General features: G+C 35.6%; 1 protein-coding gene across 2 annotated transcripts; it reads left to right on the forward strand.

Annotated features, from left to right (window-relative positions):
• The first annotated feature begins 876 nt into the window (after positions 1–876).
• LOC127086948 (uncharacterized) lies at positions 877–2133 on the forward strand. 2 transcript variants are annotated; one of them, XM_051027763.1, is made up of 2 exons: positions 877–1722; positions 1810–2133. In XM_051027763.1, the coding sequence occupies exon 1, from the start codon at positions 1130–1132 to the stop codon at positions 1706–1708; it is 579 nt and encodes a 192-aa protein (XP_050883720.1). In that variant the 5' UTR covers positions 877–1129; the 3' UTR covers positions 1709–1722; positions 1810–2133. The 2 variants fall into 2 exon arrangements, with proteins under 2 accessions (XP_050883720.1, XP_050883721.1); XM_051027764.1 differs by having other exon boundaries at positions 1815–2133.
• Positions 2134–14290: the final 12157 nt, after the last annotated feature.

Genomic DNA, 14290 nt, shown 5'->3' on the forward strand with positions numbered 1-14290 from the left:
AGGGCAACATTATTGAAATTCATGTTAAGAGGCGGCCATTTATTTGTGAATAATTCCATCACTGCATTGCATACATCAGTTTGAATGATATTCCAATATTCTTGAAAGAAAAAACCACCAAAGCCATTAAGGCCTAGTGAGCCATCTTTGGTGAGGTTGAAGACAACATTCTTAATCTCATCGAAAGAAAGAACCAAGGTGAACATGTTATTGATGTTATCATTGATGAGGCAAGGGATCACTCCCTCAATAAGGCCATTATTTATAGTTGTGGGGGAACTGGTGAATAATGATCTATAATGGTTGATGACGTGGTAGAAAATTTTGTTAGGGTCAGTTGAGAATCTTTCAACTCTAAGAGAAGATATCTTTTTATAAGCCTTATTCATTGTAGCTACTATGTAGAAAAAAGTTGTATTCCTATCACCTTATTTGTGCCAATTGATTCTATATTGCTCTTGCCAATACATCTCCTCCATGCGTTGAGCATTCTCAAGATCAATCTTTGCTTGCTTCTCAAGATTCAAAAAGTCATCAGTTGGATCCTCATCATTAAGTCTTTGTTGAATGTTGTCCAAAGAGGAAGTAACCTCATTGACTTAATCAATGACATTTCCAAAAACAATTTTATTCCAAATTTTTAATCCCTCTTTAATCTTTTATCATTCTATACAAAATCATTAATTTAAAAAAAAATGTCAAATATTTTCTTATATTCTTTTTTTTTAATTTCATTTTCAAAAGGTTTCCTATCCCCTCCAAACTCCCATACTAATCACCAAATTATATTTTATTAACTTAAAATATTCTAATAACAACAAAAGTGTAAGATGTTGACCAATTATATGTAACAATATATAAAAGGTAAAACATAGTTTTAGTATAAAATGGGGTGCCAAATAGATTTCTCTTTCATGACATGACATGAGTGATTCGGATTAAATTGGCCCAAATAGTAGGTCTTCAAATAAAAGCCCAACATAACAAATAAAGCCCAAACTTTCTTCATCAAGAATCTCACAAACTCAAATCCCATTTCTCACAAACTCAAATCATTCTCTTCTTCTTGATCTCTCTCTTCTTGGACGCCATTTTCGTTTTCTCTCAAAATCTCTCTGCAAACCAGTGGATGGCAAAAAACAACAAATATGCTTCCATCAACTTCAACCACATCTACGACAAATCCATAACAACCACCACAAACTCATCAAAAAGCCCCTCCATTTCTTCATCTTCATCCTCCTTCTCCTCCGCTTCCTATTCTGCAGTTTCCGCTCCCAACAAACATGGCCGCATCCTCGTTCTAACACGACCCACACCGAAACCCATCGCACAACCTCCCACCCCTTCTCCCGCACCACCATCCAAACCAACCCCGATCTTACAGACTCCTCCAGATCGACCCCGGTCCGAACCGGGACCAGATTCGATCTCGCTTCGTCCTCTCGGTCGAACCGGTGTCGGGTCGCCTCTTTTACCAACCCCGAATCTGAATCACGAGAAAGAGAAAGATTTGCCTTCTCTGAAGCCCAATAAGTTTATCCCGCCGCATCTTCGACCGGGGTTTGTGCCCAGAGGGGAGCCTCCTAGGCCGGAATTGGGTCGGTTTAGGGAAAACTTGCGACCCAAGTCTGGTGGAAACGAGAGGATGAGGAGGGTTGGTGTCTCAGATTCGAGTTTCCAGAATCGCCCCAGTTCTAGCGGATGATAAAAATGATGATGGTATGTGTTTCTTTTTTGTTTGAAAATTTTCATCTTTTGTGCAATCTGGTTCTAGAATAGTTGATCTGAGAAAATGTGTTTGTGCAGAATAGTTGAGTTCTTTTCTGATATCTGAAATCATTGAAGATGAAGACAGATTCTCAACACCTAACTCTCACAATTTGTAATGAAAATTGTAGATTTTGACAAGATGATTTGCTTCTGATGATGACAATAGTGTTGTAGAATTAGAATCTAAGTACATATTTTTAATTTCATGTTGAACTTTTTTTGCTGTTTTTTTGGGCATGCCGTTGTGATTTGAGCATGTGTTGTTTGTTGTATTTCATCTTTTGGTAGTGTTTTGCACAAGCTTGGCTTTTCAGTTTCTATAATCAATATACTAATATCTAATGCTTATACTCTTCAAAATTGGTTACTTTTCTATTCTTATTAAACAAGTTTTTATAGATGAGAATGCACTTTTTTTAATGAAATTAGGTAGATTAAATTAGTAGTTAATTAAATTTTTAGTAGATGGAGTAGTAATTATACTTAAAAACATGGTAGTTAGTAGGTAAGGTCAGATGTCATTTTCATGTTTCTAAGGCTTCTATTTGCATGCCATTTGGTAACTAGTTTTAATTCATATCATTGTCAACGAAGGAAGTGTTTTGATTCCTTAATAATCTTTTGTTCTTATCATTTAAATGGCAAGCGCATAAGCATCTTTGGTACAGTTTTTCTTTTAAATATATATTTTTTATACAAGTTAAATGTCATGTGTGCAGCAAAGATAGAACAATAATAGGCAGCAACAAACATCTTCAATAAATTGAACAATGGTGCATTCTATGTTGAATCAAAATAGTATTCTTCATTCTCTTTCAATGGCTTAAGCTATTTATACATTTATGCATACGATTGTGATCATTACTGTGGAACGAGTAATGTTGTAACTAACTCATAACCAACTTATTAACAAAGCTTAACAAGCTTATATAACATTATCTTCCTTACTTTAACTTTTATCACAAGAAATCAAGGAATATTAGACAAGGTTTTCATTCCTATGTCCTCCCTTAACTCAACAAAGGGCTCATGCTTTGATAATTTAGTGAGGATATCAACTAATTGATGTTGAATGTTGCAATGTTTTAACTCAATTACTCCAACATTGGCATGGTTTATGAGAAAGTGAAATCTGACATCTATGTACTTACTCCTGTTATGCAGAATCAGATTTTTTTGACTGTTTTGAACTGTTATCACAGAAGATGATTGATCCTTGCTTCTAAGGTATCTTCAAATGAGCCAACTAATTGATCTTGAGTGTTGCAATGTTTTAATTCAATTACTCCAACATTGGCATGGTTTATGAGAAAGTGAAACTTGACATCTATGTACTTACTTCTGTTATGCATAATTGAGTTTTTTTGACAGTTTGGAACTGTTATCCCAGAAGATGATTAATCCTTGCTTCTAAGGTATCTTCAAATGAGCCAACACATTTCTTAACCAAATCCCTTGGCAAGCACATGAAGCAGCAACTAGAATTTTTGCTTCTGTTGTAGACAAGTGACTATTGGCTATTTCTTTGAGGACCATGAGATTGACCCTGAATGGATTTTAAAACATGTCCTTAGGAGATTTTTCTATCATCTTCATCTCTTGCATAATCTGAGCCACTACAACCCAATAATTGCAGTCATTCATTCGATGGCTCTGCAGTCATCCTGTGCTAGCAAGGTCGGAGAGGTAGTTATATGGAGTTTTGGCTCAAATGTGACATTCAACCAAAGTTGCAAGAGCCATAAAGGGTCTGAAACTAGGCAAGACTTGTTGGTTTCAGGGAGGTGTTTTAATTTGTAAGAGGCTTCTCCATGTGACGGGTAAAGGTTAGCCAAAAGGAGCTTACTTAAAGAGATCTTTCGACCTACATGAAGTTGGATGGCTAGAGGTATGAATTTCTTAGTCATATGCAAAGAGCTGGAGCAGAAAACGTAGTATGATAGTCAGAGGGTCAAGAAAGTCTTGTGTTCTTGGTCGGAAACTTCAGCGTTTGCTTTGTCATGATTGAGTTCAATGGTAAGTTCATTGTTGGTTTCTAGGGTCGGGGTGAAAGTTTCTCCTGAGGGACTTAAGCTTGTAATAGCCACCACATCGAACAGGGTCGGTGTCAGCATGCTACATAAAAATTGAAAAGTGTTGGTTGATCCTTCCCAAAAGAAAATCGAAGCCAATAACATGGCTGAGTTGTACCTAGGGTCAGTCTTCGAAATTTTGATCATGTCATAAATGCCTAGGTCCTGCCATTGTTTTTTCTTTTGAGGTTGAACTTTGCCAAGCCAAACTATGTACTCATTGCTCTGAGTGTGTGGGGCAGATCGAAATACACATGCAAGTTTGTCTATAAAGGACAGGTCGAAAGCGTGTTTTTCAAACGCTGAATGCGTGGTGACTGAGTAACTTGGGAAGAAGAGTGTAACTTTCCCACCGTTCGACCTCGTAGTCGGATATGGCCCCAAGAAAGCAAAAAGCTTATTAGATAGGGAGAAGGGGATGCGTTCCTGTTTTTCCCAGATGGCGATTTTTTTCTTTTGATAGTGGAGGCTCAATGATGTAATCTCTGCCTTTTTCATCCGTGTCTGGAGGGATTATGAAGGCTATTGAGATCTTTCCTGTATCAGACTTGGAAGGCAATGTTTTAGTGGTTGCCAATGATGAGGGTGAAAATTTTTGAAGAAAAGTGAAAGGGTTTTGCTCTGCGTAAGAAAGCTATAGAAAAGTTGAAATGAAAAATAAGAGCAAGGAGTTAAAATTGGGTATTTATAACCTTTTTCGTTGCATGTCCAAAATCGGACACATGGCAGCAGCGTGGAGTTTCTGAAGTGTTTTCGGTTATTGCGAAGCGAAGCATTGATGTGAGTGGGAGTAGTTACCGCAAACGTGCACACCCACGACCTCCTAGGAAATAGGAGTGATGATGAGATTCTGAACAGATCTCGTTGAAAATGACAATGCGCCGTAAAAAGGGTAATTATGACAATGACGCCAGTAGAAGTGAAAACGTTGTCGAAAAATACGATCAAAAGCGCCACGTCTCTCTTGTTTGATCCGAATCGAAAAAGGTCATTTTAGGGGATAATTTTTTACCTTGGATTTTTCGACCTAAATATAAATGGCAAGTGAAAACAATAAGTATGCCATGTGGAGGGTTGAAATTGAATGCATTCAACTGGAGGTCGAGTTGGTCCAATGTCGAAATAGTTGGAAGTCGAAGAACATTGTTAAAGTTTGAGTATGTTGGTCAATTGTTGAAGGTGTGAAAAACACAAGAAAATGGGGATTTGAATGGGGTTTTAAAAATAAAAGTTTTTATACCAACTCAAGAACACCACTTAAATGTTAATCACAAAGACATGAAAACACAAATATTTTTATTCTGGTTCATTTGAAACTCAAAGCTACTCCAGCCCACTTGCCAAGTTTATTTTGCCTTATACATAAGGACTTAATCCACTATAATCAACTGATTACAATAATCACAAAGAATTACCTTCTTTGTTTTCTCAAGGATCCGACTATATCCTAGTCTCCTTATGGACTCACAAAGAACAATTTTCTTTGTCTTCTCAAGAATCTGATTATACTCTAGTCTCCTTAAGGACTCGAACATACAACTTAAATAATATTTTGTGTGATACAAATTGCTTCTACACAAGCAGATTTTACACAAAAGATAAACAAATACTTAAACAAAAACGGTGTATAAAAATGATAGCTTTTCACAAAAAAATAGACTTGTCAAATTTTTAGCGCTTCAGCATTCTTGTTTTTCTTCAAGTCCCCACTTATATAGCATAAGGAGAAGATCGTTGGAGGGCAAAATGGGGAAACCAAATAGAACAGTTGTCCATTGTTGGATGGTGAAATGAGTGATATTGTGTATTGTCTTTCGCCCATAAATTCAGTGACAAATGTGATGTATAGTATTGTCCTTGCCCGCGATATCAGGTAGTGGAAAGAATATTAAATTTGTACTATGTACTATTTGATCATGTATCTATTTGATCTTATCTTTAAGTTCACTGCCTTCTGATGAAAGTTGATGAATCATGAAATGAAGAAACATACAACTGGATTTAGAAACTTCAGAATCTTTAGTCAGAACCTTGATAACCTCATTGTCTGGCTTGAGATCTTCATAATCTTCAGCTAAGTAACAAAACTTCATAAGCTTGCCATTCTTTAGAAGCTTAACGATCAAAGTCACGTCCAGAAGCACAAACTGAGAGAACGTTGTAGCAACAACATAACATTTCCTCAGGAGTGAATCAACGCAGAAGCAGAAAGATCATTGCAACAATAATTTGAACATCTTTCGGAACTTCTCATGATTGGCGCAAAAGCGGAATTGAAACACATTGTTCAGAAACTGATGACGTTGCACGTCATATACTCAGAATCATAATTGGTTGTTAAAGCTACACAATAACAAACCATTATGGTACCAAAATTATTCTCACACAAATACAACATTGTTCTCATCAAAACTCAAGGTATAGATGTTGAACCAAATCTTGTTCTAACAATCTCCCTTTTTTTATGATGACAAAAACATGTATTTTGATGAACAGTTTTATACATGGTAATCACAGAAGAATACATCTTACAGAAGCATAAAGCTCCCCCTGATATGTATAATCATAAAAAGATAAAATCATACTGAAATAACATTTTCTCGATTATCCTTTTTGAAGTACCAGAATGATCTTCCATCAAAATCTGGTTTGTCTTCAGAAGTTGCTGGATGTTGTCCAGAGCACTGGTTATTGACATCAATATTCTGATGAGCCTCACTTTAAAATCTTGGTTGAACTCTTTTGAAGAATTTTCAGAGCCTAGTAACCTTCATAAGCTTGAATTCTGGTTCTTTTTGAATTTCTCTTTCAGAGCCTGATTACCTTTGAAAAAAATTCTTTGAAGAGAGCTTTCAGAACCTGGTTACAATTTCTTCTTAAAAAGCTTGATTGCCAAGTCTGATTACCATGGAATTCACAATTCCTCAGAACTTAATGCCGAATTTTCAATTCTGCAAAACTTGATGACAAGTTCCAAGTCCAAAGCCTAGTTTTTAATTCCTTGAAGACTCAATGTTTGGTTCTGATTCCTGGTTGAGATCCTTCTCAAACTGCGTTAAAGCTTCAGACTTAGAGAGTAAACCATTTCTTCAGAAAATGGTAACTTATATTCTGATATGAAAAACTTCAGAAGCATCTGATTTTTGAACTTATCCCTGCAAAACACTTAACAAACTATTCTTCGAAGAAGTTGTTAGCAGAAACATTAAGCAATGTTTGGGTTCTAACTCAAGAATATAGGTATATCAAAATCAATTACGACTCTTCCCTTTACTATGTTTCTCCCCCTTTGTCATCAATCAAAAAGGCATAGACAAATAAAATAAAAGTGATGGAAAGAAACAAACATGATTTTCATTAAATATGCCAGAAGGCAAAAATGAGTACAATCATGTTATATAAACACTTAAACAAAAGAAATTAAACAAAATACAAAAAATATATAAGTACTTAAAAATAAAAAATAAAAAATTACTTAAAAAAAAATAAAAATTATAAAAGTACTTAAATAATTTTGAAATCTTAGGGTTTTTTGGCGGAGGAGGAGGAGGCGGAACAACTGGGTAGCTATCAGGAAGATTTAAGGGATCTACCAGCGGATCAATATTATCCTCAAGGTAGCTTTCCAAGTAGTAAGCCGAAACATCTAGAGGATAAATCTTCGTGAAGATAGGGTAGTCTGGTGGGTTATTACTACTGTTGGTTTCTCCCTTGGAGGAAGGAATGTTCTTATCAGCAACTGACTGATGAGAGGGTTGAGCTTGGGGTTGAGCTTGTTGTTGTTATTTTTTATCAGTCATTTGAAAAATGTTGAAGATGAAGAAGAAAAATTGCAGAGAGGATGATTTAGGGTTTGAAAGAGAGAAAGGTGTGGGAGTAAATGTGTGTGAGAGTGAGTTTATATAAAAAAAATTGCAATGATGACAAGTGAAAAATACTCTTTTGAACATAGTTACGCAAAAAGTGATGTTTAATTTCAATATGCTTAGCCTTAGAACGTAAGATAGGATTCTTAGACAAACATATAACAGAAGTATTATCACATAGAATAGGAATGTTGCTCTCAAATATCTGATAATCTTTCAGCTGACTCTTCATCTAGAGTATCTGAGTGTTGCATCCAGAAGTTGCAATATACTCAATTTCGGATGTTGAAAGCGCAATTGTTGATTGTCTCTTGTTGGACCATAAGATCAGATTGTCTCCCAGAAATTGACAGCTTTCATAAGTACTTTTCCTTTCCATTCTGTCTCCAACATAATCAGCATCACAATAACCTATTAATTTATATTCACTTTATTTTCTATAAAATAAACCAAGGTTAGTAGTACCTTTCAGATACCTAAAGATTCTCTTAACAGCAGTTAAGTGAGTCTCCCTATGATCTGATTGGAAGCGAGCACATAAGCAGACACTGAATAAAATATCAGGTCTAGAAGCGGTTAGATAAAGGAGAGGGCTTATCATACCTCTGAATAGCTTCTGATTTACCTTACTGTTCACTTCTTCTTTCTCTAGAATTCATGTAGGATGTATTGGAGTCTTTGCTTGCTTGCATTTTGACAAGTTAAACTTCTTCAGAAGTTCCCTTGTATATTTGCTCTGATGAATGTATGTTCCTTATAAATATTGATCAATCTGGATTCCTAGAAAGAACTCGAGTTCTCCCATCAGACTCATTTCAAACTCTGCATGGATTGACTTAGCAAAATCCTTGCACAATGAAGCATTAGCAGAACCAAAAATAATATCATCAACATAAATTTGTACAACTAGAATATCATTCTTAAATTTTTTCCAAAAGAGAGTTGTGTTCATTTTCCCTCTAGTAAAATCATTTTCCAAAAGGAAATTACTTAGTCTATCATACCAAGCTCTGGGAGCTTGTCTCAGACCATATAACGACTTTTTCAGTTTAAAAACAAAGTCAGGATTTTGAGAACTTTCAAAACCAATAGGTTGGTGCACGTATACCTCTTCAGAAATGTATCCATTTAAGAATGCACTCTTAACATCCATCTGATAAAGGATGATGTTATGATTGACTAAAAACGAAATTAAAAGACGAATAAACTCTGACCTGGCAACTGGAGCAAAGGTTTCTGTATAGTCTATACCTTCTTGCCGACTATAATGTTGCGCTACCAATCGAGCCTTATTTCTGACAAATTCATCCTTCTCATTGAGCTTGTTTCGAAAACCCATATAGTTTTAATAACATGGAAACCCTTTAGTTTCTAAACAAGATCCCAGACGTCATTCATGGTGAATTGATTCAATTCTTCTTCCATAGCCAGAGTTCATTCATTATCCGGAAGACCTTCATCAATATATGTGAGCTATACCAGAGATATCAAACCCAGAAGAGTCTCTTCAGAAGGTTTGAATGAAGATCTAGTTCTGACTGGTGCGTCTTTATCTCCGAGAATTAATTCTTCAAAATGAGAAGTTCTTGGTCTCATCTTATTCTGATGAGTTGGACCAACGACAGTTTCCGATTGAGTCGCTTCTGGGTCTTTTGATTCAAATTATTTAGCTTTTCCTTCTAGGTCTTTTTCTCCATAATCATTATCCTTGGATTTTGAAAGATTGTTTTTCAAATCTGCAAATTTCTCAACTAGCTATGACTTTTCAGGGTCAAGCTTATCATTGAATCTAACATGAATTGATTCTTCTATAATTCGTGTCTCGGTGCTAAAAAGTTTGTAGCCTTTAGACTGTTCAGAAAATCCTAACAATAAGCACTTATGTGCCTTAGAGTCAAACTTGCCAAGATTCTCTTTAGTGTTCAACATAAAACACTCACAGCCAAAAGGATGAAAGTAAGAAATGTTGGGCTCTTTGTTCTTCCATAATTCATAGGGAGTCTTACCCCAAATAGGTCTAATAGAAATCATATATTGAATATAACACATTGTGTTAACTTCTTCTGCCCAGAAATGCTTAGCCATATCAGTTTCTTGGATCATGGTGCATGTTATTTCTTGCAAAATCCTATTCTTCCTTTCTACAACTCCATTTTGTTGTGGAATTCTAGGACAGAAGAAATCATGGAAAATACCTTTGCATCAAAAAGATTTTCAAAATGTTTATTTTTAAATTCGCCACCATGATCACGTATGACTTTGACTATTTTGCAATTCATTTCTGTTTGCACTAATGAGAATAAGGTAGAGAACATATAATGTGACTCATCCTTATGTTTCAAGAACTTTACCCATGTCTATCTACTATAGTCATCAATGATGATCAATTCATACTTCTTACCATTGATAGAGGCAGTTTTCACTGGTCCAAACAAATCAATATGCATAAGTTCTAACGGTCTAGAGGTAGACACAACAGTTTTCTCTTTGAAAGATGTTTTAGAAAACTTGCCTTTCTGACATGCTTCACAAAGAGCATATGAAGCGAACTTCGGGTTAGGTAAGCCTCTAACTATTCCAAGCTTATTTAGCTGAGAAATCCTTCTCATACTAACATGGCCCAAACGTCTATGTCATACCCATCGCTCCTCGTCAACATACATTAAGCATTTTACATTTTGATCCTCAAGATCAGAAAGTCTGATTTTATAAATGTTGTTATTTCTCTTCCTGTTAAAAAGGATTGTACCATCTTTCTGACTAACACCCTTATATGACTTTTGATTAAAAATGATATCATAACCATTGTCACTAAGTTGACTAATAGACAATAGGTTATGCATCAAACCATCGTCCAAAAGAACATTAGTAATAGAATGAAGTTTACTATTACCAACAGTTTTGAAGCCAATGATCTTTCCTTTCTGGTTTCCTCTAAAACCAATGAAGCCTTCAGGCTTAAGTTCCAAATCTTGGAACATAAACCTTATTCCCGTCATATGTCGCGAGCATCCATTGTCCAGGTACCATGATTGGTGTTTCAGTTGAGCTGCTAATGATATTTGCAACATAAATTATTTTATCCTTAGGTACCCACTTTTTGGGTCCTCATTTGTTAGTTTTCACAGAGGTTCTTACAACTTTGGGTCTTTGTGAAGAAGGATAATCACATGGAATTTGAGCATGATACTTAGGTTTCAGAACTGAGTTCTTACCCTTAGCATGTTTCTGTGTCTGTGCAAAAACATCAAGCCCAGTGCTAGCAGGCACGAAATGCTCATAAAGAGGTTTTGGTTTTACCTTCCGACTTTCGTCAGGTTGTATAGTTTTTATACAACCTAAACCCTTCTTTCCATTTATGCTAACTCTATAGATCAAAGAAACCATTTTGCTTCTACCTATACTTTAAGTCAGAAAGTACTGAAATGCTCTGTCATATCTAATGACACAATCAGTACCAGAAGCGTCTGAGACTATTTCCTCCTCTAATTTTGAAATTTTAATTTTCAAAGCAGAGTTGTTACTTTCTAAAGAAAATACTTTTTTCATTTAGAGAGGAAATATCTTTCTCAAGCTCACTGCGAGTTTGAGAAGCAACTACATGGACTTGTCTAAGGTTCTTGTACCTACTCTGAAGACTCTGGTACTTTTCTAGTATTTCAGAGAGACATGATTCTAAGTCAAAACGAGATAGTTTAAAAAATACCTCTTCAGAATCAGAGTCTGATTTTGATTCTGTCAGCACCTTGTCTTCTGGTTCTTCAGAACCTTCTGAATCAGTTGTAGTTGCCATCAATGCAACATTGGTTTATTAATTGTCAGAATCTTCTTCTTCAGATTCTGAGTCATCTCATGTAGCCATCAACCCCTTCTTGCCTTTTGAAAAATTCTTCTTAGGCCTTCTGTCCTTTTTCAGCTTAGGACATTCGTTTTTGTAGTGGCCTAACTCCTTGCACTCAAAGCATATAACTTCTTTTCCAGAATCTTGCTTCTTCTGTCCAGACGAAGAATCAGAATGACCAGCAGTCCTTCTAGCTCCTCTGAACTTCCCTTGCCCATTATGCTTGTGTTTCCAGAGTCTATTGACCCTCTTAGAAATCAAAGACAACTCATCATCATCTTCTGAGTTTTCATAAGAAACTTCTGATTCTTCCTTAGCTTGATATGCTTTTGTCTTCTCAGACTTGGACTTTAACGTAACAAATTTACCTCGCTTCTCTGGTTCATCTTCCTTGAGTTCAATCTCGTGGCTTCTCAAAGAACTAACAAGTTCTTCAAGACTAATACTGTTAAGATCCTTTGCCAACTTTAAAGCAGTTACCATAGGTCTCCATTTTTTAGGGAGACTTCTGATTATCTTCTTAACATGATCAGTTGTAGAGTATCTTTTGTTCAGAACTTTCAGTCCTGCAACAAGCATCTAAAATCTTTAGAACATAGTCTCAATAGTTTCATCATCTTTCATTATGAATGCTTCGTACTTCTGGATTAAGGTCAAGGCCTTTATCTCATTTACTTCAGCATTCCCCTCATGAGTCATCCTCAGAGAGTCAAATATGGATTTGGCAGAATCTCTGTTTGTTATCTTCTCATACTCAATATAAGAGATATCATTTAGCAATATAGTTCTAGTCTTATGACGATTTTTGAAATCTTTCTTTTGTTGATCTGTCATAGCACTTCTTGCTATATTATTTCCTTCATCATTAACTGGTTGAACGTAGCCATCGACTACAAGATCCCAGAGATCAACATCGTATCCAAGAAAGAAAATTTTGATTCTATCTTTCTAGTAATCAAATTTCTCACCATCAAAGATTGGTGGTTTAGCACTGTAGTGATCTCTCTCAATGTTGTTAACAATGTTAGCAGCGTTAGCAGCGGTTATTGTTTCTCACACAAATTGGGTCGGTACTGAACACGGTGAAATGTTGATAAATCTTTTATCACAATCAGAATCGGAGCTCTGATGCCAATTGAAGGTGTGAAAAACACAAGAAAGAGGGGTTTTAATTGGATTTTAAAAACAAAAGTTTTTTACCAACTCAAGAACACAACTTAAATATTATTAGCAAAGAGATAAAAACACAAGTATTTTTATCATGGTTCGCTTGAAACTCAAAGCTATTCCAGTCCACCCGCCAAGGTGATTTTTCCTTATACACAAAGACTTAATCCATTATAATCAATTGATTACAATAATCACAAAGAATAACCTTCTTTGTTTTCTCAAGGATCTGACTATACCCTAGTCTCCTTAAGGACTCACAAAGAACAATTTTCTTTGTCTTCTCAAGGATCTGACTATACCCTAGTCTCCTTAAGGACTCAAACAAGCAGTTTAAATAATATTTTGGGTGTTACAAATTGCTTCTACACAAGCAGAGTTTACACAAAAGATAAACAAATACTTAAATAAAAATTGTGTATAAAAATGACATCTTTTCAAAGAAATAGACTTGTCAAATTTTTAGCACTTCAGCATTCTTGATTTTCTTCAAGTCTCCAAGTTCTACTTATATAGAATAAGGAGAAGACCGTTGGAGGGAAAAATGGGGAAACCAAATAGAGCGGTTGTCCACTGTTAGATGGTGAAAGGAGTGATATTGTGTACTGTCCTTCGCCCACATATTCAGTGACATGTCTGATGTATAGTAATGTCCTTGCCCATGATATCAGGTAGTGGAAAGAATATTTGATTTGTACTATGTAATATTTGATCACGTATCTATTTGATCTTATCTTCAAGTTCATTTTCTTCTGATGAAAGTTGATGAAGCATGGAATGAAGAAACATACAGCTGGATTTAGAAACTTCAGAATCTTTAGTCAGAATCTTGATAACCTTATCGTATGGCTTGAGATCTTCAAAATCTTCAGCTAAGTAACAAAACTTCATAAGCTTGCCATTCTTCAGAAGCTTAACGATTAAAGTCACATCCAGAAGTATAAACTTAGAGAATGTTGCAGCAGCAACATAGCATTTTCTCATAAGCTTCTCAGAAGTGAATCAACGCATAAGCGGAAAGATCATTGCAACAACAATTTGAACATCTTTCGGAACTTCTCATGATTGGCGGCGTAGAAGCGGAATTCGAATATATTATTCAGAAACTGATGATGTTGCACGCCATATACTCAGAATCAGAACTGGATGCTAAAGCTACACAATAAGAAACCATTAGCATACCAAAATTGTTCTCACACAAATACAATATTGATATCATCAAAAATCAAGTTATAGATGCAGACTATGTTATGTTGGCTAAGGTTTGAGTTTATCATTACAATGGAAACAATGTCGACTTGAGTACTACGTATGGAAAGTACTACAACGTGTGTTGTCTCAACATCATCGATCCTGGTGATTCCTACATACTTGAGTCAATTCCTGGTGACTAGTAAAAGTAGTTAAGATATTTGAATGGTGTTGAAAGAGCGGGAATTGATTTGAAATAAGCGGTTACTCGAAGACACGTGGAGACTTGTTGAAGAAAACGGTTGCATGAGATTGAGACGTGTAATGATAGGGTTAGTCGACCATTCGTAGGTAGTTATTTTAGATTAGTATATAAAGGG

Source organism: Lathyrus oleraceus, chromosome 5, assembly GCF_024323335.1.
Source record: "Lathyrus oleraceus cultivar Zhongwan6 chromosome 5, CAAS_Psat_ZW6_1.0, whole genome shotgun sequence".
Lineage (NCBI taxonomy): Eukaryota > Viridiplantae > Streptophyta > Magnoliopsida > Fabales > Fabaceae > Lathyrus > Lathyrus oleraceus.